The sequence below is a fragment of the Gavia stellata genome, chromosome 16, assembly GCF_030936135.1.
Source record: "Gavia stellata isolate bGavSte3 chromosome 16, bGavSte3.hap2, whole genome shotgun sequence".
NCBI lineage: Eukaryota > Metazoa > Chordata > Aves > Gaviiformes > Gaviidae > Gavia > Gavia stellata.
In genome coordinates, this window is record NC_082609.1 from 9,644,481 (window position 1) to 9,666,588 (window position 22,108).

The 22,108-nt window shown below is 41.8% G+C and overlaps 1 protein-coding gene across 10 annotated transcripts in view; it reads right to left on the reverse strand.

Moving 5' to 3' along the window:
• Positions 1-19,157: 19,157 nt before the first annotated feature.
• Positions 19,158-22,108, reverse strand: part of EBF1 (EBF transcription factor 1) — a 279,211-nt gene continuing 276,260 nt past the window's right edge. For all 10 annotated transcript variants that reach the window (XM_059825508.1, XM_059825513.1, XM_059825507.1 and 7 more), the window contains one exon: positions 19,158-19,469. In XM_059825508.1, coding sequence (XP_059681491.1) covers positions 19,438-19,469 — 32 coding nt within the window. In that variant the 3' untranslated portion in view covers positions 19,158-19,437. The remainder of the gene's footprint in view (positions 19,470-22,108) is intronic.

The following is a 22,108-nucleotide window of genomic DNA, read 5'->3' on the forward strand; positions in this document are numbered from 1 at the left end:
AGATTCCCCACTAGACTTTTCAAGCAGTAGTGAGAGGAGAAATGGTCCAGTGCTATGAGTCAGGGTATAGTCTTGCTTGACAAGAGCCTCCTGTGGGACCTTGGCAAGTCATTTAGGCTGAAATAGAGGTATTGGGGAACGTGAGCCAGGTGAGCGGCCCTTTGGAGCTGCTGCTTGCAAAGCAAGTTGCTTAAATCAGATGTTTGAAGTTAGACTTCTGGAGATGAACCCCACCTTCAGTAATCAGGAGATGACAGTTGGAGACCTGGACTGGTTTCTGACCATCTGCTAGGGTGAAAGGATCCATTTTCCATCATCAGCCCCTATGCAGCTCTGAGCTAAGATATTTTCAGTTATAAACTTTTAGGTACAAAAGCAATTTGCAACTTAGAGGGGAAAAAGACCTGACATTTTAAAGACAAACTATCAACTAAAATAAAGTGGAAGGATTATTATGTGCATATGAAGGATGGGGAATAAATGAGATATTTGTAAGTGACATATACAAATTGTTCATGGAAAAATGATTGCTATGAGTAACATGAAAATTAGCGCCGTACTGCACTTTGGCATGCTCATGCTTTTGCTTCTATCTTTAGAGCTTGCTTTTATAGTACGGCCATCTCAGTAGTGCCTGAAGTTTCTCTTACTCTCTGTTTTTGAGGATACTTCTTGTGGACTTGCGAAGTCATTAGGTTATGCTAGGTAGCACAATTCCTGATACAGAAGTCTCAGAACTGACCTGAAACCTTAAAAAGGTTTGTGTCATTGTGAGAAGTCTGAAAATTCAGTTGGCAGAATTTCCTGATGACCAAGCAGGTCACAGACCAAGGCTCCCTTCTTTGGCCCCAGATCTATAACACTTTAAAATGAACACCGATGTCCAACCCTGTGCCTTCAAAGCTCTACCGTATGTGTTCAACATTTAGCAAGGTCTTATCTTACCATCAAAGCCAGAATGAAGCATGTCCCTGCACGCTTTGTTGGGCAAAGAGCCTTCAGAGGTGTCATTGCAGTCCCACACTAAGAGGTCGCTCTTTCCCAGATGTGCTAATTTCCACCATCAGTCTGTCGCTCAAAATAAACATGTGGCGTGTTTCTTAAACAGGAGGACCACGCTGCAAAGAGAGTGAAAAACCTCAGAGGAGGGAGGTGTGAAAAGTCTGGTTATTAGGAGGTCGAAGAAAAATAGAGCTGCATCTCCTCTGAACAGCGTGTTTGTGCTAAGAACTTCTAGCACTGTTTAGTTTTGTTCTGCTATCTGCCGTTGACTGTCACATTTCACAAGTTAAGAAACATGTTATTTCTTTGTTTATTTTGTCAGTTTTAGATAGTCTCTGGAGGGAAATTATATCACTGTTTCAGTGGAATAGATTTAATTTGTTTGTGTCTTGTTGTCTATAGCATCTATCTAACTACTTATCTCTGAAGTTACCTCTCAGTCAAAGGTTTTCTGTTTTGTTCACATTTTAACAGGAGGGAATTTGCACTTGATTGCTTTGAACACTTCCTAAGTTTGGTCAGCTATCTATGTATTTATTTTTCTGTTCTAGTGAGAGAAAATGGGAATTTAAAATGTATGGAGCCAGCAGAGGTTTAGCTGCGATTTGTTTCTAATATAGAGGAAAATTGCCCAAGTAATCTTATCCCATTCATACAACTAATATGGCTATGAGGCTCTGATGTGTTGAACAGTAAACACCATGCAACATACCCTTAAGAACTGTGGCTTAAAAGATTTCTTATCTTCCATCGCACTGTTCTAGCTCTTCATGAATAAATACCAGATCCTGCTTGCATTAACGTCCATGGGAGTTTTCATGAGTTTAAATGGGAAAAATGTAAGTTCCTAGTTTATAATCATATTATATAAAAATTATAGTTGTAATGCATTATGGAGTTAAATGGTACCACTGGACAGCTATGTGAGAAAAAATATTTCTGATGCAAGCAGGCTGCAACAGCCAATTCAGACTGAGAATATATAAACCCCCTATCAACATTTGGGCAAGGGATGTCATGCATTCTCCAACAGATGAGGGCTTGAAATCCAGAACAGATTTTTACTATATTCTACAAAAAACAAAAATTGAGATACCCATGCAGGGAAATGCTCTGACCTGGGTGGTACAGAAGACTTTTTTTAGATGAATACAGCAATTTGTTTGGGCTTAATATCTATGGGTCAGCACACTCACACCTTCACCAAGCAACACGGTCTTTGAGCAAATTTTTATATATGTGCACATATATATGCACGCATCAAAATCCCAGGACTAAGATTGGAGAAGATGTAGGAAAACATGGGGGAAAAAACCATTACATGTATCACCTTCCGTACCAAACTATAGGAAGTCAAATCTTGTCCCATTATTATTAGTGCAGTTCTCACCTGCCCCACTTAAATATTTTAATCTCTTTAATCAAAGTCAGTGTGAAGCACAAAGGCTAGGTTTGAATCCAGTCTTTGCAGAATTTTAGTGACTCTCTCCTAATCTTCTTTCTTAATCAAAATATCTTGTGACATTTGGCTATGGTATTTCACACCTGACACCAAGCGTTGTTAAGTGGCAATTTAACACATTGTCTTGCAGAACTTTTAATGGATCAAAACTCATACACTGCCTCATTCTTTTGCAACGGTGCAAGAAATTAGCAGTTGGCTAACCTGGGGCTATTTAGAAGGGGTGGTTTTAGGCACTATCCCTGCTGTATTTTATATTTATCTTCTGTAAAATTCTTCCCTGAATACACAAAATATTAAATGTTGCTCATTCCTCTGATGAAATCTACCCATCGTTTGACTACAATTCTATTTCTTATATGCCACCTACCTCCCTTGCCACATCCCCACTGTTCCTTTGAATCTTCTCCAGATCCAGTGGTTGTTGAATTTACATTCTTCTCTGGGTTGTTAATGAGTATATCGATTAATACTGGCTCCAGTATCAATCCCTGTGGGAGACCAATTGATACTTCTCTCTCTTTTGACATAAAACCATTGATGATAACTCATTGGTTCCTAGCTGTTGGATAGATTTTTGTCTACCTTGTTGTATTATTATGCAGGCTATGCAAGTCAGCTTTCCTATTGAGTTCATGTGTAGCACTAAACTAACAATCTACTAAAAATCCAACTATGTTATGTCTGCCTTAATTAATTAAATTCTCAGTATAATTGGGCCTGAGCTTCCTTTCACAGACCTGTGCCAGCTATTACACGGTTCCACATAATCTTCACCATTTCAGTCAGGTTTCGTTTCCATGGAATCGTGGGATAATTTAGGTTGGAAGGGACTATGGAGGTCATCTGGTCCAAACCCCTGCTCAAAGCAGGTTCTATTAGATCAGGTTGCTCAGAGCTGTGTCCAGTCAATTCTTGAGCACCTCCAGTGGTGGGGATTACACAAGCTCTCTGCTCCAGTATTTGATCACTTTCTTGGTTAAAAACCCCACCATTCCTTGTATATGATATTCCTTCTATTGTTCCAACTTGTGCCCATTGCCTCCTGCCTTGTTGCTGTGCACCTCCAAGAGGCATCTGAATCTATCTTCTCTGTATCAGGCAGTTGCAGGCAGCATCTTCTTCATCTTCTCTTCTTCATCTTCTCTTCTCCAGGCTGAGCAAGTCCAGCTCCCTCAGTTTCTCAGCTCCAGCAATCAACCAAACTTGTGGCCTCTCTGGGATTTGCTCCAGTATGTCCATGCCCCTTTTGTAACTGGGAACCCCAAACTGGACACAGCACTAGAGATGTGGTCTCACGAGTGCCAAACAGAGGGGAGCAAATCGCTAGACCTGCTGGCTGCTCTCTTGCTAACACAGCCCAGGGTGCAGTTGGCTTTCTTTGCTGCTTCCTAGAGAGTCAGCCTGCAGTCTGTATTGTTGCATAAGGCTATTTCATCCCAGATATCAGGACTTTGCATTTGGTTTTGCTGAACTTCATGAGGTTCCTGCCAGCCCATTCCTCCAGCCTGTCCAGGTCCCTCTGAAGGGTAGCCCTGCCATCTGGCATACCGACCACTCCCCCCGCTATTTGGTGACATCTACAAACTTGCTGAGAGTGCACTCCATCCCATCATCAGGTCGTTAATGAAGACATGAAGCAGTATTGGTCCCAGTACTGATCCCTGAGGGATGCCATTTTGTCTTGAAGCATGCTAGCTCATTTACCTCTCGTGGTAGTAAGAACTAAAGGTACGAGCCAGGCACAGTGGAAGGAGATCCTGCCTCACTGGCATTGGCATGTGACTGAGAAATTGTGACAGTTAGCTGAAAGCACTCAGGGTCTGCCCAGAGAGCTGGGATGAGGCTGCTAGCTGGCAGCTGAATCTCAGAACAGCCAGGTATTTTGGGGGAGACAATCTGCCTTGAAGAGCAGATTCAATACCCAAACAATTTAGCAAATCTGTGATTCTTTAGATTTGGCATTTCATGGCATTATCACATACCAGTTCCAGCTCCCAAATTGATGGGCGACGGATACAGCAGAGGCTGTTGCCCGTTATCAAAGGCAGTGTGGGGACAGCCCAGGGCTCTCCGCGCTAGGGACAAAGTTCATATTTCAAGTTTTATGTGGACCCACACACGTTGGGACAGTGGAAGGGACCCACCAGATCAAAGGACTACCCAAGACATCCCTGTTTTCCACTGTGAGTGCAAGCTTGCCTCCTGGACCTGTTGCCATATCCAGCACGCTCAGCACAGCTTGCACAAATATTTGCTCGCTTCAGAGGCTGCGATGTTACTCCTTATCCAACTATCTTTCTAAGCGATGAGGATGTGGGAAAAGGGCCCCTTCCGAATACCTCTGACACAATAAACATTCAGCTCCAGTAACTGAGGCCCTGATTCAGTAGGAACCCTTACTGAGGAGGAGCAAATTATAAGCAAATTATATCTCAACGAAATCAATAGGACTTTGGCACATGCTGAATGTTTAAGCACGTGCTGAAGTGTTTACTATTCAGCCCCTCATTTAGTTCCCATTTAATTAAACAGGATCAGATTCTCAACAGAAGTAAATCACTGGAGTTTCTCCCAAAGGAGTTCTCCCAGTCTGCAATAACTGAAGAGTTGATCTAATGTCCCAACTCTACTTCTTTTTTCAAACTTCTGGGTATCTATCTGTCTGTCTGTCTATCTACCTAACCTGCATTATATTTACCTCCTAAGTGATAAACTATTCAAAGGAGAGATGCTGTCAGAAGCAGCCCAGAGGGACACAGGTCTCATTAGTTACAAACGAAGTTCTGAGCCTCTGGTAAATGAAATGAAACTTTTCTGATATTATTGTTGTTCAAGCCTAAGCTGATATAAGCATCTCTGCTTCTCCTAATACAAGCAAGGATTTCTTTGGAAGTTTAGTGCTTCCACTCCAGATAAAAGCAAGTCATTTGCTTCTTTCATCATGTCACTACTAATTTCCAAACAGTCAAAGCTGCTGCTAATTTATTTACTGAACACTGAAGCCCTGTTAGCAGGGGCTGCTACTGAAACTGCTTTCTGGCCTTCGGCTTTTGTTTGTTGACAGCCTGATTTCCCAGTAGGCCATTTCCACCTGTGTTTCTGTTGTTTTTAGTGCATGTCTTTCTTTCTTCTTCCCAGTGACTGTCTCCCAAATGGCTCCTGAAGGCTTTTCTCATCTTCCCTCGCTCTCTCATCCCCTTCTCCCTCCCAGCTGCAAGGACTCTCAGCTCTGCTTTCAATCATTCTGCAGTTAGTGGTTGTCTACGCTGCTGAGCTCCCATGGGGCACTAATTTTTGTTTCAAGGACAAGATTCAAAAGAGTTTGCTACACACAGGTTGCAGGGTGCACCTTCAGATGTGCCTTCAAATAGACTTTGGAGATTTGAATATATGAGCTCCTGAAAATCAGTTTTTAAATTGCAAGGGAGGCCTATTAAGTGCTGTAAAAAAAATTTTTTTTTGCTTTTCTATTTTAAAAGCTGCATTAAAAAAGTGATTTTTTTTTCCTTCCTCTCTCCCATGACATTGGGTGGAAATAGAAATTAGGAGACTGCCATTTCCCTTTAACTTCATGCATATCAAAGGAAGAAAGATGACAGGATAGAATGATTCAGAGAGTGGCCAGCATACTCTGTATCTGGAGGAGCTAGTGAAGAAAGATATTGAGATGTTGCAATGGTTTCTTTGCAACAACCCAGTGTGCCAGGAGCTTTAAGTGTTCAAGAAATGTTCTAAGATGATTTCCATGAATTGAAAAATTCAGAGCCTGCACAGCTTTAAGGATTTATTTATTAAGATACTCTTTTAAATTTGCTACTCAAAATTATCTAGCCCCTTTGTGTGTGAGCGTGTGTGCATTTCTTGATACATACTTCACTTCGTACTTAACTTCTGGTTTACACTTACTTTATCTCAACCCCAGCAACCTGTGTAAATCTTTCTGAGGTCCATTATGAGAGGACTCAACTAATGTCTGGATACTGGGCTTCAAAAAATCTCCTTTGCTTGCACGTGAAGTTCAAGTGGGATTTTACAACTTCAGTTTTGCTTGAAGACTTGGTTTCTAATGAGTCCATAAAACTCAAGACTGCTTCTCTTCTTATCTCAACACTCAAACTGCTTATCTTCTGGCTTGAAGTAGGAACTGCAGCTTGCGGGCGGTCTCTGGTTAAAACTGCTGGTCCCTTGATTTCTCAAACTGGATGTTCACATCTAGTCGGTACTTGGGTATGTTTTTTCCTCTTTGCCTCAGTTTCCCATTTGTAAAACAGAGGTGGCAAGGCTATCCAACCCCAAGCAGGCACTGTGAAATTGTTCAGAAATAAATATTGATGGGAAAATTTTCAAAATAGTACCCAAAGCAAAGTTTGAGGAGTGCATAGTAAACCTCCAATGTCCAAAGACATGTGCTTTGCCAGGAGGCCATGCCTGCGCACAGAATTAGAATCTAGGCATTCAAGCTATAATCTACTGACCTTGAGTAAGTCTTAGCTGCTGTGTCTCTCCATTTCCCAATAATATTGCAATAAGACTAATATTTACTTACCTCACAGTCACATAGTCAGAATGAATTAATGTTTATAAAGTACTTGGAAGTCCTTGGATGAATGGTCTCATAGAAGTGCTAAGCAGAGCATGCATTGTCATTTCCTTGTAGATAAATACATATCATTTACATGGGTGTACAGAGCTGTTCACACGAGCATATGCAATGTCTCATCTCAGTACACTCAGGTTAGCACAGGATATAAGAACAAACCCAGCAGTCCTTGACAATTCATGTCATTTTGCTTTGAAATGAGTGTATTTTCTTTGAGAACAGAGCTTATCATGTAATCTCCAATGAAAGTTATGTTCTGCCTTTTTACAGTTGCCATGATGCAAATGTCATTTGTACTCTCTTTCTTTATGAAAGTTAACAGTTATTTAAGAGATCAAAGTTAATTATCACTAAGGAGATCATTTTTACCTATCAACCCACTTTTGTAACCCCACTATCACAAGTAGAAGCTTTATGCTAATCAGTTTTCTAATTTCCATAAATTACTGATAGAATTACTTTTTTTTTCAGCATGAAAGTAGATCTGTTGGTGAAAGCTCTTGAGCGGTAAAGAGACAGAGAGAAAATGAGGTAAGGTGTATTTTCAAGAGTTCACCAGCTGAATGTGGTACCAAGAAAATAAAATCCAAATCATTAGTTTCATCGCATCACAAAACTTGTAGATGCTACAGCTTCCCTGCACTGCAGAAATCTGATGCACACACATTGTTTCAATTTAACATGGTGATAGGAATGGAATCGAACGTGAGGATCACTGTGTGACCCTATTACATGTGAAGTGTCTCTATTAGAGCTGCAAAGACAGCATGCCAGAGGAGCTGAAATGTGTTGATAGAAACAAACAGATACTCCTTTTTAAAAGCAGCAGTCAGAAGCTCTGCAGTGTGATCCAAGCATGTTCTGCTGGAGAGGGCAAGATAGTCTATCCTAGGGGAAGATGATATTAAGAAAGAGAAAGAAACCCCTTCCTCTCCATCACAGCACTTTCTGTATAGTTAGCTTGCCAAATGGAAGCCGCTACTGTGGAAGTTGTTACTGCTATGACTGACAGCTGCTGTAAAATAACCTCAGCTACAGCATGGAAGGAACAATAAGAAATCAAAATGAAAGAGATGCAGATATTTTGGGTATCCCCTTGGTCTAAAAGTTGAGTAAAATAATTGCTTCGTAATTAACAGGCTTGTTGCTATGCTGCTGCAGCCTTTTAGACTGATGCTGATGAATTCCAGAATAAATTAAATCATCTCCAACACAGACTCCACAACCTAGAGCTCAAGTTGTATCTATGCATCATTTGAAGTACACCATACTTTTGGAGCTTCATTTTGAGTTGGTAACAGAGCAGTTCGTCTTCCAGTGGGCATCAGTAGATTTCTGCTTGACCACTGCTCTCTAGAGTAAGGAGGGACCTGGACTGTGGTTTTGATCATATTGAAGTCTCTGTGTCTTCTGTCTTTGCCACGGTATCTGTTGCATTTTCTACGGCACCCCTCTGCAGCTGACTGAAGAGCTCAGCTCTTGGTCTGTCAAGCGCCTGAAGCACTTTCCTCTTCCTCCGCTCCAGGAAGAGACCAGCAGTAGGGCAAAGCCCAGAGAGACCAGGATCAGTGCCACATCCCCTCTCTCTGTCATAGGCATCCCATATCCCTCAGAGCACTGTCTGAGCAGCCCTGCAACCCAGATGGGCCTCCAGAGCTAAATGTAAGGGGCACCTGAAAGCACCCCAGGAACAGGCAGGCACAAAGGAAACTAAAAGGACCTTAGCTTCCCCCTGGCTGTGAGTTTTTGTGTCACTGCTTAAAGAAAAGCAACACAAAATTATATTCTCTCTTGGTTTTTTTGTTCTTCGACCTTCACCTCTCCTGCACGCATGCACCTATTTCTCTTCAAACGCATGAGCCATCCCATTGAAGTCAGCAGGACTTTTCCGGTGCTTCAAGCAAAGCATGCATATGCCTGGATCAAGTTGATATTTACAGAAGGCTCCTTTTGAATTGGCTTTTGATTATACACCTATGTCAGAGGGTTGTTCCTTATTGCATCTGTGGACAGTGAGGATCAGCGTGACTTGTTTCCGTGTGGGAAAAATGGCAAAAGATTGCAAATATAACCTTTAACATTACAGACCTTTTTTAACTGTCATGTACTGCACTGAACTGTGTATTTGTAGTTGAAAGGGAACATAAATTATGATGCAGAACACTAAAGGATTTAGAAAACGTAACCTTTGTGCGTATGGTTTGGGTTTTATTATCCCATTTATTTATTCTGCTGGATATCTGTAGGATAATATGATCAATGAGTTGGAATCCTTCTTGTTTCTACCAACAACAAATCGAACCATTAATAGGCCAATAAAACCCCGGGATTTGGAGAGAGGGAAGGAGGGGAAGTAATTGCATTGTTCTGATGCTAACGAGGCACATCTATCTTGAAATAACTGATTAAAGCTGGTGTCAACACAAGGCCTTTGCACAAAAAATTATGTTGCTAATGTACCAGGTGTGTAGTACCAGGGTATGGGAACGTGAAGTCACAGTGGCAGCTCTGCGTTTGCTGCACGCTCTGTGCAAGAGGTATATGGGAAGCACTTCTGTCTGGGGGTTTTTCATCATGCTTAACCCTTTCTGTACACCACAGTGACAGGCTCACAGTGCGGTGGGTCAGGAGCATGCAGGGTTCATGGGGCATGTTGTGCGGCTGATAAATAGTTCCAGAGATACGTGATTGCATAATGATAGCCACATTCATTCACCTGCCTATCAAAAGCGATGCATTAAAGTTTGAGCTCTCTTCCCCTGGGTCCACGAAGAGACATTTGAGTGTTAGCTTATAGTCTTTAACATTCCCCCTAACAGTGGGCTAAGTGCAGTGGGGTTAAACAGAGTCCCTTTTGCTTAGTAATCCATTAGCTAATGGGTGTGTAAGCCCATCAATTTTCTGTTTATTCCCTAACCCCATTAGGGTACACCTGCTGTGCATAAAAAATACACCTGACAAACCAGAGTGATAGCTGAAATAAAATAAATATCAAGTGTTGTAATAGCTGATCCATAGTGTTTAAAGCAGAAAGGGCATAACAGTGATTTGTGAGGGCGGAACAGAATAACACGTGCTGGCTCATGGTAGCTCAAGCAGGTTGATGTAAATCCCCTTGCGATCCAGCTGGTTCACCTGTAGACTCCAGCACTCGACTGCCTCTTTCCCCAGCCCCACAGGCCCCTCTGGAGGGCTGGAGTTCACCTTCAAACGCCGTCTCCAAGCACCTTCCGGAGAGCCACAGCACGGCTAAGTGATAAATTAATTATTTGGGGGAGGGAGGGTGAGAGCTCACAGGCTGCTCTCCCATGAAGGCAGCCAGAAGCTTCAAATCTGTCTCTGATACCAGGCCATTTGTTTTGTCACTTCGTAGGCTTTATTTATTTATTTATCTTACAGCTCGCCTTGTGATTAAAACTGTTGAAACAGCTGTTAGCTGGTAGCAACTTTCCTTGTGCTATTTCCTGATGTCAGTCAGGCGGCCGTGGGGCTGCAGCCGCGATGGGAGCTGCCCCGCGCTGCTCTGCTGGGGCTGGGCGAGAGGCAGCGGCATCCCCGGCTCTCCCCGGACCCTCGAGGGCCCCCGGGGGCTGCTCGCGTCGGGCAGCAACGGTTGCAGCAGCCACACACCCCATTGCACAAGCAGTAAATAAGGGAATAACAGCAATGAACCTGTGGAACTCGTTGCCAAAAGCCGTTACTGAAATTAAGAGATTATCAGAAAATTAAGTAAAATGGGGCTTTTACGTTTAAAAAAAGAAAAATAGTACCATCACCACTGATTGGAGAGGCTGATGACAATAAGATGAGCAAGGCGCTTGGGTCAAGGTGGTCGGTCCAGCGTGGAAAACTCCCTGGGGCAAATGAATGGGCTTTGAACGAGCCAGTCTTAGACTTTGTGGACAGCAGCTGGATGCCCTCTGCCATCAAGGTGCTGAGCAGCAGGGTGAGGGTGCTGAGCAGCCGGGCCAGGGAGGGCAGACAGAGAACAACACAGGCAGTGGATCACTAGCATCTGGGATAGCAGAGGATGGAGAAGCCTTGCAGCCTTTGTGGCTGGGGAAATGTGCATAGAGAGCCTCTCAGGCTGAGGAAAGCTTAGGACCAGCTTTCTTGTGCTGGGGCCACACAGTCTAACCTCAGGTGTGAAGGAGACCATGACCACAAACATTGCTACTCCTTTTGCTGTTGAAGAAAACAAATGTTGTGCAGGCTTTCTGCAATCACATCAGGCAACTCAGGGCTGGGTACGCTGTCTGTGACAGGCCTGCTCATGGCTGCTAAATCCACAGCTGAGCAAGCTGAAGATCTCAGCTTGCATTTAAAAAAAAACAGGGAGAGAGAAAGAGAGACCAAGTCAACCCAGTCCTGCAATGGAGCCAGCGAATTGCCAAAACCCTCAGTTTGGGTAAGGCAGTGGAGGGAGGGTTTGGGAATCTGGCCTGGGTTGCCCGAACTCTGTAGATTGCAAGTGCCGCTGATGGGTTAAGGAGCAGTGATAAAATGAACAAAGCAAGTCATTGCTGTTGGGTTGTACTACCCACAGGCTTTGGCTTCTTCCAGCCGAATGCTTGCCTCTTCTTCCTTCCTGGCCCACTGCTGCTATTATTTTTACATCATGACTGTTGAGGAGTGTATCATTCATAACATACCTATCACAGAGAGATTCCTTTTTAAATGCTTAGGGAGATAGAGGGCTACAAACCCTGGGAAATCAGCTATGCCTAATATATTATGTAGAAGTTCTGTAATCATTATTGAACTAAAGTGCATTGAGTAAGTGGATAAAATCAGTCCCACTGTAGCATAAGTCTCCAGAGAGCACAGATAAAAATGCCTCACACTTAAGTAGAAAAAGGTAACAAAATATTTCCAGTCCCAGCAACTGCATTTTCCCCTCTATATAAATAGGGAACCCTCAGGAGAAGGCAATGATGCAGCAGAGGTTGAAGGCAAAGTTAATGGTGGCGAGGTGGGGGAGCAGAGGCAGTGCCTGGGGCAGGCTGACGGTGAGTGATGTGAGCAATGCTCCGTGGAAATGAGGCTGAAGGCAGAGCCCTTCGTGGCAGGGGCAGTGGGCAAGGAGGCAGCGGGGCAGTGGGCAGGACCCATGCAAAGCTGGGGGGGCTGGTGTGGGTCTGGGAGGGAGCGGGGATGAAAGCTGCAGCACAACAACCTTCCACGTGAGCCTCTGTGCAATGTTTGTGCTCCCCTTTCCTCTAAACACTGTAGAAAAGGAACTTTTATGGCAGGGTTCATCGTGGGGCTTGTTTCGCAGAGCTTGTCATGGCTCTCACACAGTTTCCCACCTCAACACACACACACACAGGTGCGCACACACACAGGTGCGCACACACACACACACATCAGCATTTTTGTGCTTCCTGAGCTAAGGTCTGAGCTGAGCTGCCGCCTTCTTACAGGGAGTGACTGAGGCATCCTCACTGGCAAATTTATCTTGAGGCTGTTCTCAACCAGATAACCTGTGCCCCTTCAGAGCACACTTGTACATAGCTACAGACATAATCGGTCCTTGCCTCTCTCGTACGCATGGTCAAGAGCTGCCAGACTGCAGTGAATCACCACGACATGGTGAGTCTCTCTTGTAGACCAGTTGCAAACTCACTGAAACCCTTGTAAGGGCTTACAGTATAAGATATACTTTGACATGAATAAATGTGGGGAAAATTAGGGATTCATGTACTTGAACAAAAAAGGAAGTGAACAATTTCATCCCCCTCTACAAAACAGAGTTTGGCTGGACTGGGACATGTAGGACAGAGTTTGCTCTATGTTTCAGAAAAGGGTTAGGTGATCATCTAAATAGTCTTTTTGATGGAGATCTTCAAATGTGCATCCACAGTAGTGATGAAGTTTGCATCATTCATTGAAAATAAGGAGAAAAATGTGTGCTAGAGCACTGTATTTGCTGCTCCTGTTGTAGGCCTACACAAAAAAGCCACCTAAAGTTGCCGTCCCTGCAGTTAGGCTGTGACCTGAGTAGTCAGCGGCATTCGTGTCCTGGAATGACTATATTAAAATTTTCTAAGATGTGTGCTCTTTCACATGACCTGCCAATCATGTGGGAGCAGCGCCGTAAGCTCTGGTCTAGTTGTATCCTCAAGGGCACCAGGGAGAGGAGGAGAGAACAGGGTTGCAGAGTTGGAACTATTACTTATTTATCTAAAGTATTGACCTGGCCTCCCCTACTGAAATATCAGCATTAGATGCTGGGGAAAAGGGATGCCAGAGCCAGCTCCTTCTGGGAAATAAAGGAAACAGAGATGTCAAATGAGGCCCCAGGCAGGCAGCACCCCATTGAGATAAGGGGGGGGGGGGCCGGCAGGAAGGTGATAATGACATGAAAGAGTGCAACTGGTGGGTGGGCAAGGAGGCAGCAACCAAACTGACCAAGTATCTTGCTGAAGCTCTATGTCAGGCTGCTTCACAACATCTCTGAGATGTGGCCTTATTGTATGGAGTGGACTTCGAATATTCACTGATAGGTTTTGCACATTTTTACTAGTATGATGATAATGAAGTGTGTTTGTGAAGGGAGAAAGAAAGAAGTGAGTAGAAAGTGATGCTTCTGTAATGTTGCTGTGGATGGAATGAAACAAGTAAATGGTTACAGCTCTGAGGTGATGAGATGGACAGTCCTCTTGGACTCCCCATCTCCCTGTCTGAGATATGCACCCAGGCCCAAGCGAGAGAGGTACAGAGTGAAATAGAATTGGAAAAAAAAGCCACTGGGATGCTCCATGAAAAGAAGGGCAACTCTCTTAAATACGACACTAGAAGAGCCTGGCTTGTTTGGCACAGCAAAGCAAAGCAAAGACTGTAGCAGCAGCATTTTGTTTGCTCTGTATTTAACAGGAGAGCTAACACAGGTGAGAAGGTATTCAAAAGCACAGTGCTGGTGCAGGACAAAACTGTATCATGTTTTCTATGCACTAGAGGAATGGGCTTCAGTGACAACCTCCCTAAAAGGGTAATGAGGGCAAATAGACTAAGATGCAGTGGATGCATTTTTGAAGAAGCTTGGACGATGTGGCATTTGCTAAAGCTCTTCCAAAAACTTCCGTCCCTGGAGGAGTCTGGATCTGAGTTGGGGGCCAGGGACTCTATGGGAGGCCTCCAACCCATCTTTACCACAGCAGTGCAATGTGAATATTTACAAGAGGACTGGAGATCAAGAAGCAGCAAAGAGGAAGGAGCTGAGGAAATCAAGCATGTAACAAGAAATGTCTTCAGCTAACCCATGAAATGGCAGAAGATACATGGGCTGTGATGCTAAGCAGAGTTATGGAAATGATTACATGAAGCAGCTGTGGCAAGAGCCTGTAGAGACAGACTCTAAAGGGAATAAGCAGACACACAGACAAGTTCAGGAAACTAACAGTGAAGGTAGCTCATTTTACTGAGGTTTCTTTAAACTAAATTAAAAAATTAGAGGCATATCCATACAAAAATACAACCAATCCCACTGCCAGACACAAAGTATTCAGTCAAAATGACTACTATAATTGCTGAAAAATCAAAGCAGCCACCAGTTTAGAGGAGAGCAATAAGCCATGCCATTATACACTGTACCCTAAGCCCCCATGCCTACAAGTTCTCTGTGTGATGGCAGAAGACACTCCTCCCCCTTTCAGCATGTGACCCATCATGGGATATGTGTCTCACTGCAGCCATACCCAAATGTGCACCCTGCAACTAGTCCTGACATGATTTGGGCTTTGGAGGGTTTTCTTCTGGCCTCAAAAAAAGCAATTCATCTTCTATCACAGTACTGTCACTCAGGTGATCTCAGTTTGGCTTGTCAAATGAACATCACTGGGGCTGACTAGCAGACTCTTCTTCAGCATCTGTCTGAACTACAAGCCTGATGGTTCATGCTATCCTACCTCCCTCCCCCCGCTCCTTTTTTTTTAATGATGGGGGCTGAAATTAAATTTCCGACAAAAGCATTCTCATTGGATCCAAAAGGCTGAAGCAGAGCTCTGGTTTTGCTGCGCCTAGAATAGGTTGCCTAATACTACGTCCTGAATTTAATCTTTAAGACTGCTTTTCAGCTACATGTGACCCAACATCTTTGTTGTGAGCTGAGCACTCACAGAGCCCTTGGCAGCCGTGAGAGCTGCCAATATTCACACCATTTGAAAGAGAACCAGGAGAATTATCTCAGACAGAAGAAACAGATCTCTTGTGCTGACAGAGTAAACACATCTGGGGTCTGACTTTGCCAACAGTTCTCTTTCCTCTAACAACTACTGGAGTGGATCTGCTAACATTTAAGAGATATCCAACACTTTTCATTGCAAGAAGCCACTTCCAGCTGCTTATGTTTTTAGCAAATTTAATTTTTTGAAGTGAATTTTAATTTAATTTAAACTGCAACTCCAATGACCCTATTCCTTCCTTGGAAGTGCTTGGAGCCTTGCATTAGGTGCGGTGTTTAAAGGTTTTTGATTGTCCCCATACACGTCTTCTGTATGACAGCCACTCTTCAGGCCCAGTTAAGTGCCATTAGGTCAACCTTCCACGTGCCAGAGGTAAAGCTCCTTATGGTCCTCTCCTGCCAGAGGAGTACAGAACGAAATGGAGTGCCTAGAACCAATTTAGCAGCTGATGGATTTGTCATTTAGGAAGGGTAGCAGAACGGAAAAACTTTATAGGCACCTCCTTCATGGTCAAGTCAAGGAGCTAGTTACAGCTCAACATACTCTGATGCAGTTCTGGAGCTGGCCTTGAGCAGGTCACTTAAGACCTCGTCCTGGAAGTGTTGACATTGACTTAAATAATACCAAGATGAAAACTTAAATCTCCCTGGTTCTCTGGCACTGGATCTAATATACCTTTATCTTGTACTTCATGATCACTGTGTTTAGAGACACGGCTCTTTGCAACTAGGTACCAAAAGCTAGATTTGCTCCTGAAATCCACTAGAAAAATATGTTGGCCCTTCAGGCAATCAATAGACTAAAACAATGGAAATAATAAGAATAATGGTAACAGGATGAAGGTTCAGCATTATGAGTCAGGATCCTTTGGAATCCATTAGTGACAGAGGAAGAGGAATTTCAGTGCACCAGCATTCGCTATGTTTCACTGTGTAATTCCATGAATTTCTGCTTCTCCTTAATTTCAGAAAGACAATTTAGTAGCCTCCTGGCTTCTGTATTTTATTTTTTGTCATCTACTAGCCAGCAGAAGCAGGAAAAAAACCACACAACCAGGAGCTGTATTCACAGACAGGAAGTAACTTTAATTAAATATTGTGAAAGTTGAAAAGTTTTTACAGCTTGAATTTCTGCAAAAAAATTATAACAATCTCTACAGTAGTTAGTTTCTCTAACAATAGAACTGTACAGTGTGTGTGTCTATTCAAAAAGATTTAGATAAGAAGGTGAAAGGTTAGTAGTTTCAGAGATGACTTCATTTTAGCTGCATCCTAGTACAACTGTGAGGAAATAGGCATACTTTATGCAATCCAGTCATTGTGAAGCTTCACCTTGTTAAAACTGAAATCTGAATGTTTCCACTTAAAGCCATATTCTGTAAACAGCTGCATCTTTTACTTTGTAAAAGATAAGGGTGGTGCGGGGGAGATTTTTATAAATTCCCATTCATCAGATCACTATAGCTGCAACGAAACAAAATTATGCACATTGTCAAAGGATCGTTGGACACTGGCGTAGAAGACTACAACATCGATGGCTAACACTGGTGTCAAAATCTCTATGACTCTGAGTGGAGCTCTACAAGAGTAATTGATGGTGTCACTGGACAAAATATGGCTTTAAATTTGATTACATTGTCGTGCTGTTGCTTACTATGTGAATTAGAATATTCGCTTGGAATACAGAGAAGCAATAAACTGATGTCTCTCACATTTTCCAGTTTTCTCTTCTTTTATTTTCTCACCATTAAAAAAAAAAATCCTGTTTTCTTCCCTTCCCCCCAAAGATCACACTGTGACATTCTAGTGAAAACCATTGCAAAATTCATACAGGAAGCATGCACAGTTGCAGCATCGTTGTAAATGATTTCTTGCTCGACTAGAAAAAAGTTATATTGTTTTAAGGTAACAAAACAGTTCTTTTGTGCTTTTCAATTCCTTTTTTTTTTTTTTCTTAGAATGTTAGTGATGATTGACAGTTCTGGTGCACAGTACAATGTACAAGTGAAATGAATATGATTTGCATTGTTAAGGCATCCAATCTGCTGGTTTATATTTATGTGAAAGACAGAGAAATATACAAGCAGACTTAAGAAAGAAAGTATTTTCATTGAGTTCTATGAAGTTTCTCCCCATATTTAATGCACAAAAATGCGTCACTCCAAAGAGGAGAAATCCCATGCATATTAATAGAGTAAAACAGCATTAGTTTTGTTAAGCCTCAAAAGCAAAGGATACATTTTTTTTAAAATCTACATAACTAAATGCTACAAGAATAATATGCTACTTTTTGCCATATATTGGAAAAAACTTCTTAACTTACAAATAATACAAAAATAGACAATGGCTTTTGGGTGGAAATTAAAAAAAATGGAAGCATGGTTTTAAACAATACTAGAAAAAAAACTATAAATGAAATGTTTTAAAATCACATTTAAACAGCTAATACAACGGTGAATGACCAAACAAATCAGCACTTTTCACATAGCAAACATACACAATAAAATAAACTTGGTAGGGGATAAAAAGCAATGTACAAATTCCAAAGATAAATACATTATTTATATGGATATTTTACAAAATCCCCTTTAAAACAAACAAACAAAAAACAGAAACAAAAAGCTTTTTTTTTCTTTAATTAATTTTGCAAGTATGTGCAAGCTAAAGGTAGTGAGCTCTTTTTGCAAAATATGCAGTAAAATTCTTTTTTTGTGATATTGAAAAACTGTCTTAAGACATTAAAATGTATAAATAGAACAACAACTTTGGCAAAAAATCACAAAAAATCTACAGTATTTATAACTACATACAAAACACAACAGCAAAGAAAAAATATCAGGTAATGCATCTTCAGAGCTTTGCTGCCTCTTTGACTAATAGTTTTTAAGAACACTTCCCAGATAATGATAGCAAAATTTTTGTAAAACAGAAGCTATGGTTTTGATTTGAAACTCTCCCAACAGCCCCACCCCCCACCCCCCAAACTCATGTTTCCATTTACTATTCAAAAGCAGTTACCTGTTGCTTAATATATTATGATACAAACCGAGAGGGTCGACTGATACAGGAACAATCCTAGTGGGAGGCTGACGCAAACGTGTGCTTTTAGATTGTGAGGATGCAGAACCACAGACGAGTCTGTTCTCATTCTGCCCCATAAAAGCAAATAGATCAAGGGGAGAGGGGCCACGGCGAAAACCCCCCATGCGTGATGGCCGTGGTCTGTGCAAAATCCAAATGCCATTTTATGCACAGCTCAGGTGACACTAAACTTCAAGAAGGCCACTCATTTGGGAAGAGTCTGATACAGAAGCTAAAGAGAGAGCCACACTCATCTAATTCTGCAGTTTTAACATTATATCTAGAGGCACTGGATTTTCAGTTCAAGAGGAAATGTGTTTGTTCTTTGCATCCTTACCTTCCCTTTCACCAACTTTTCTTGTTGCAGTATTTACACAATTATTTAGCCTGATATTAAAGACGGAGGTTACTAATCCCACCCCTCACCCCACCCTCATCATCCAAAAATATCAGCTTTCTAGGGAGTGATATCAATTTAATTAGAACATTAAAAATGTGTCATATTAGCAAGTCACCACTGGATAAGCAACCTACATGAGCCGACCCTTAATTAAATGGCCATAATTCTTCCACGAAAAACTAACTGGCACTTCTATTCTGTCCCATACAGACTTGTGTGTAAATGACACCACTTCATTTTTCTTTACACAGCTTTAAAAAAAAAATCATAAATTAAAAATGTGGAGTTCCATCTCTAGTGTCCCTTGTGTAATTGTATGATTTATAAAAGACAAATGGTGTTGAATTAAATCAAGCCTTAAAAAAACACAAAAAAAACCAGAAGGAAATAAAAGCAAGCCCCCACCCCTGCAAAAAAAAAAAAAAAAAAGTGGATTTTTTATCAACATACAATAAATATATCTCCCAGGTATTTGGGATGGACAACTTGAATCAACACCTTGCAATTGCAGATTGTTAATTTCAGTATTTGCAAGGATGGTGATTTTTGTTTTGTTTAAAAATCCGCAGTTATTGTAAGATTCTTCTTTATTTCTTTTTTATTTTTAAAAAGGCCTGAGTAAAAAGTTCCACTCTGGGACTTGTATCAGATTCTTTCTGAAGTAGAATTCAACCTCTTCATTAATAAAATTCTTCAAGGCAATTCTTTCACATGGGGGGAACAATCATGCCAGATATAGCTGTCAAAAGGAAAGGGGAGGAGGGGGAGAGAGAGAGAGAGAGAAAGGGGAAAAAGTTACTTTTCTGCATTATCAAGCAACTTTTAAAATCCTCAGAGCTTTTAAACATTTACTAGCAACATACTCAGCTGTACTGTGAATTAAATTTATACAGAAGTATCATCAAGTAGAGACAACTATGTACACAGTAATCACGGGAAGCCTCATTTTGATCAGAAAGTTGTTTAAATTGCAAGTGACTCCGCTGAAATTAGTGATTCTCTTGCAGAAAAAGTGCACTTCCCCTGATATCAGAATCAGTCCCCAACTTAATTTTCTGATTTTAGTTTCAAATCTCAAAATGCTCAGGAGGCTTAAATTTGATGCAGCCATTGCCACACATTTTATTACTCTTTTAAAAGCAAAGCAGATACTTGCTCCACGTATGGCTGGAGTCCCACAGGCTACCAACATTACAGACCTGGTCTGGTGTTGGTTGCAATAGGCACACTAACAGTCGTTCATTCTCCTATGCCAGTTTTCTCTTACAAGTTCAGTGTTCAGCCCTGGGACTTTTATGTATGCATTTCCAGGTGCTCTGAAAAGGACTTAAACTCTCAAATCCAATTTTCAAATTGAAATATGCCCTTAACTGTGGTTTAGCAGGCCGGCGTCTCATGGTTTTATTACACTTGTAGCAGACATCACCAACTACATCGAGTGAGTCATACGTTAATGTTAATTTAGAATGTCTTCTCTTTTGTTGGCTAAGTTAAATCATCAGTATTTCTTTATTATGCTTCCTAACATCATTTTCTATTAAACCACCACCTCTCTTAAAGAGGAGACATTCATTAAAAGTCAACAGGTACAGTCTTCCACCTAGCTTGACCTCCAGCTTGGTCTCCCTCTATTTGCCAGGGACACTAAGCAGATCAGACATACCAAGTGTCCAAGTGATATACTGTGAGCAAGCACATCATTACAGGAGGTAGTCATGCAAGCTTATGATGAAAACTGTAACAACAATGCATCTTTAAAATACCAGTTGTACGGTTATTTGCCAAAAGGTAGAAAACAGATTCGCCTTCAGGTTGGCGGCACTTCATGGGCACATTATTTAAATGCTAGAACTGCCTGCCATCTCAGACATCTGGACATGTAATTTCTTAAGGAAGAACTCAACCCTGTGACTGGTGCTGATTCATTGTGCTTTAATTACAGCTGCAATTATTTGATAAGAACAGAGCCAAAGTAAAAGACTCACAGATTTGGGGTTGGAGGGGGAGAGGAGGGAAATGTTTTCTCCACAAACACCACCATATGTGCAAGAATTACAAGTCTAATCAGCAAGGGGAGAACAGCTCGAGTAAACTGCACTGATTAAATGAAATAAAATGAGAGGAGAAGGCAAGAATGCAAAACACCTCCACATGTTTGCAACAGGCCATCCTCAGAGGTGACATGTTGCAACTGTACAGCAGCATTTCGATTCTTGGAATTTATCATTCAGCAATGTTTTTATGTGGAATCACTGTAGTGATTGTTTCCGCTCCACATAAGGGCTCTTCAAGAAGCTGAAAATGAGGATAAAAGCGATAGAGAGGTGGCTTGAGTTGCTTTAAGCCCTACAGAAAGACACTCAAGTGAGTAGCATAGAGGACACCACTGTGGCTTAGATGTTCCTTGCTGAGGTATTTCCTGTCATGGGCTTTTCTTGGCTCTACCATGGAGATATCCTGAGGATGCATTTTCATATTATCTTCATAGCTATGCTGTCTCCTTCATCTCAAATCATAGGATGAATTTGATATTGCTTTTTTTTTTTTTTAGAACCCTTGCCGATTTAATCAACACTGGGTGAAACAACAGCAGCTTTGTTTAAAAAAATTCTCAAAGAGTTTTATTTCAGCAGTGTCTCAAATAACAAGTTCTGAATCCTCACAATTGGGTGTCCCTTTGGTTCTTGTGACTAAAAATGAAAGAAACCCAAGCCACGCAATACTCTCACTGTTGTGGTTGCTCCCTACTCTGCTCTTGGGATCCTTAGAGTGGGGGCAGGGTATGGACCCTGAACCATGGACCTCTATGGCATCAATAAAATGGGTATTGGCAGTGATGGATACAGTCAACTGGAGTGTAATTCTGCGGTGGCAGCCATACAAGGCAGCCACCTACAGCTAAGGGTGAGAGTATAATTTTCCCTATCTGAATATATGAAAGACTCATGAGGGTATGGACCTCAGACACAGGTTTTGTCCAGTTCTCCTTCTAGCTCATTGTATTACATCAAGCAATTTGATTTGTTTCTGTTTCTTACCTGAGGATAACAATTTTAATCCCTATTAGTGAAGCACTTGGAGATTTCAGGATGGCAGTTATTTAGCAGAATACAGGGGTAGGACTGCAGTGCTTGGACGTCAGTGCTGTATGTTACAGCGCACTGTACAGCAACACTGACAACAGTGCTCCCTCCTTTACTGCTCAGATAAGCAAGGAGTTGAGCAGATGGGAATGGGTAGAGTCTTCCTATATGTGATGAGTGCAACTGAGCAGAGTCAGATGGATAATTAATCCTCTGTGCATTCCACTTTAAACTTTTTTGTCCTTTTCAGCCCTTTCTAAATTCTAAATTTAGTGAAACTTTAAAACAAGTTGCT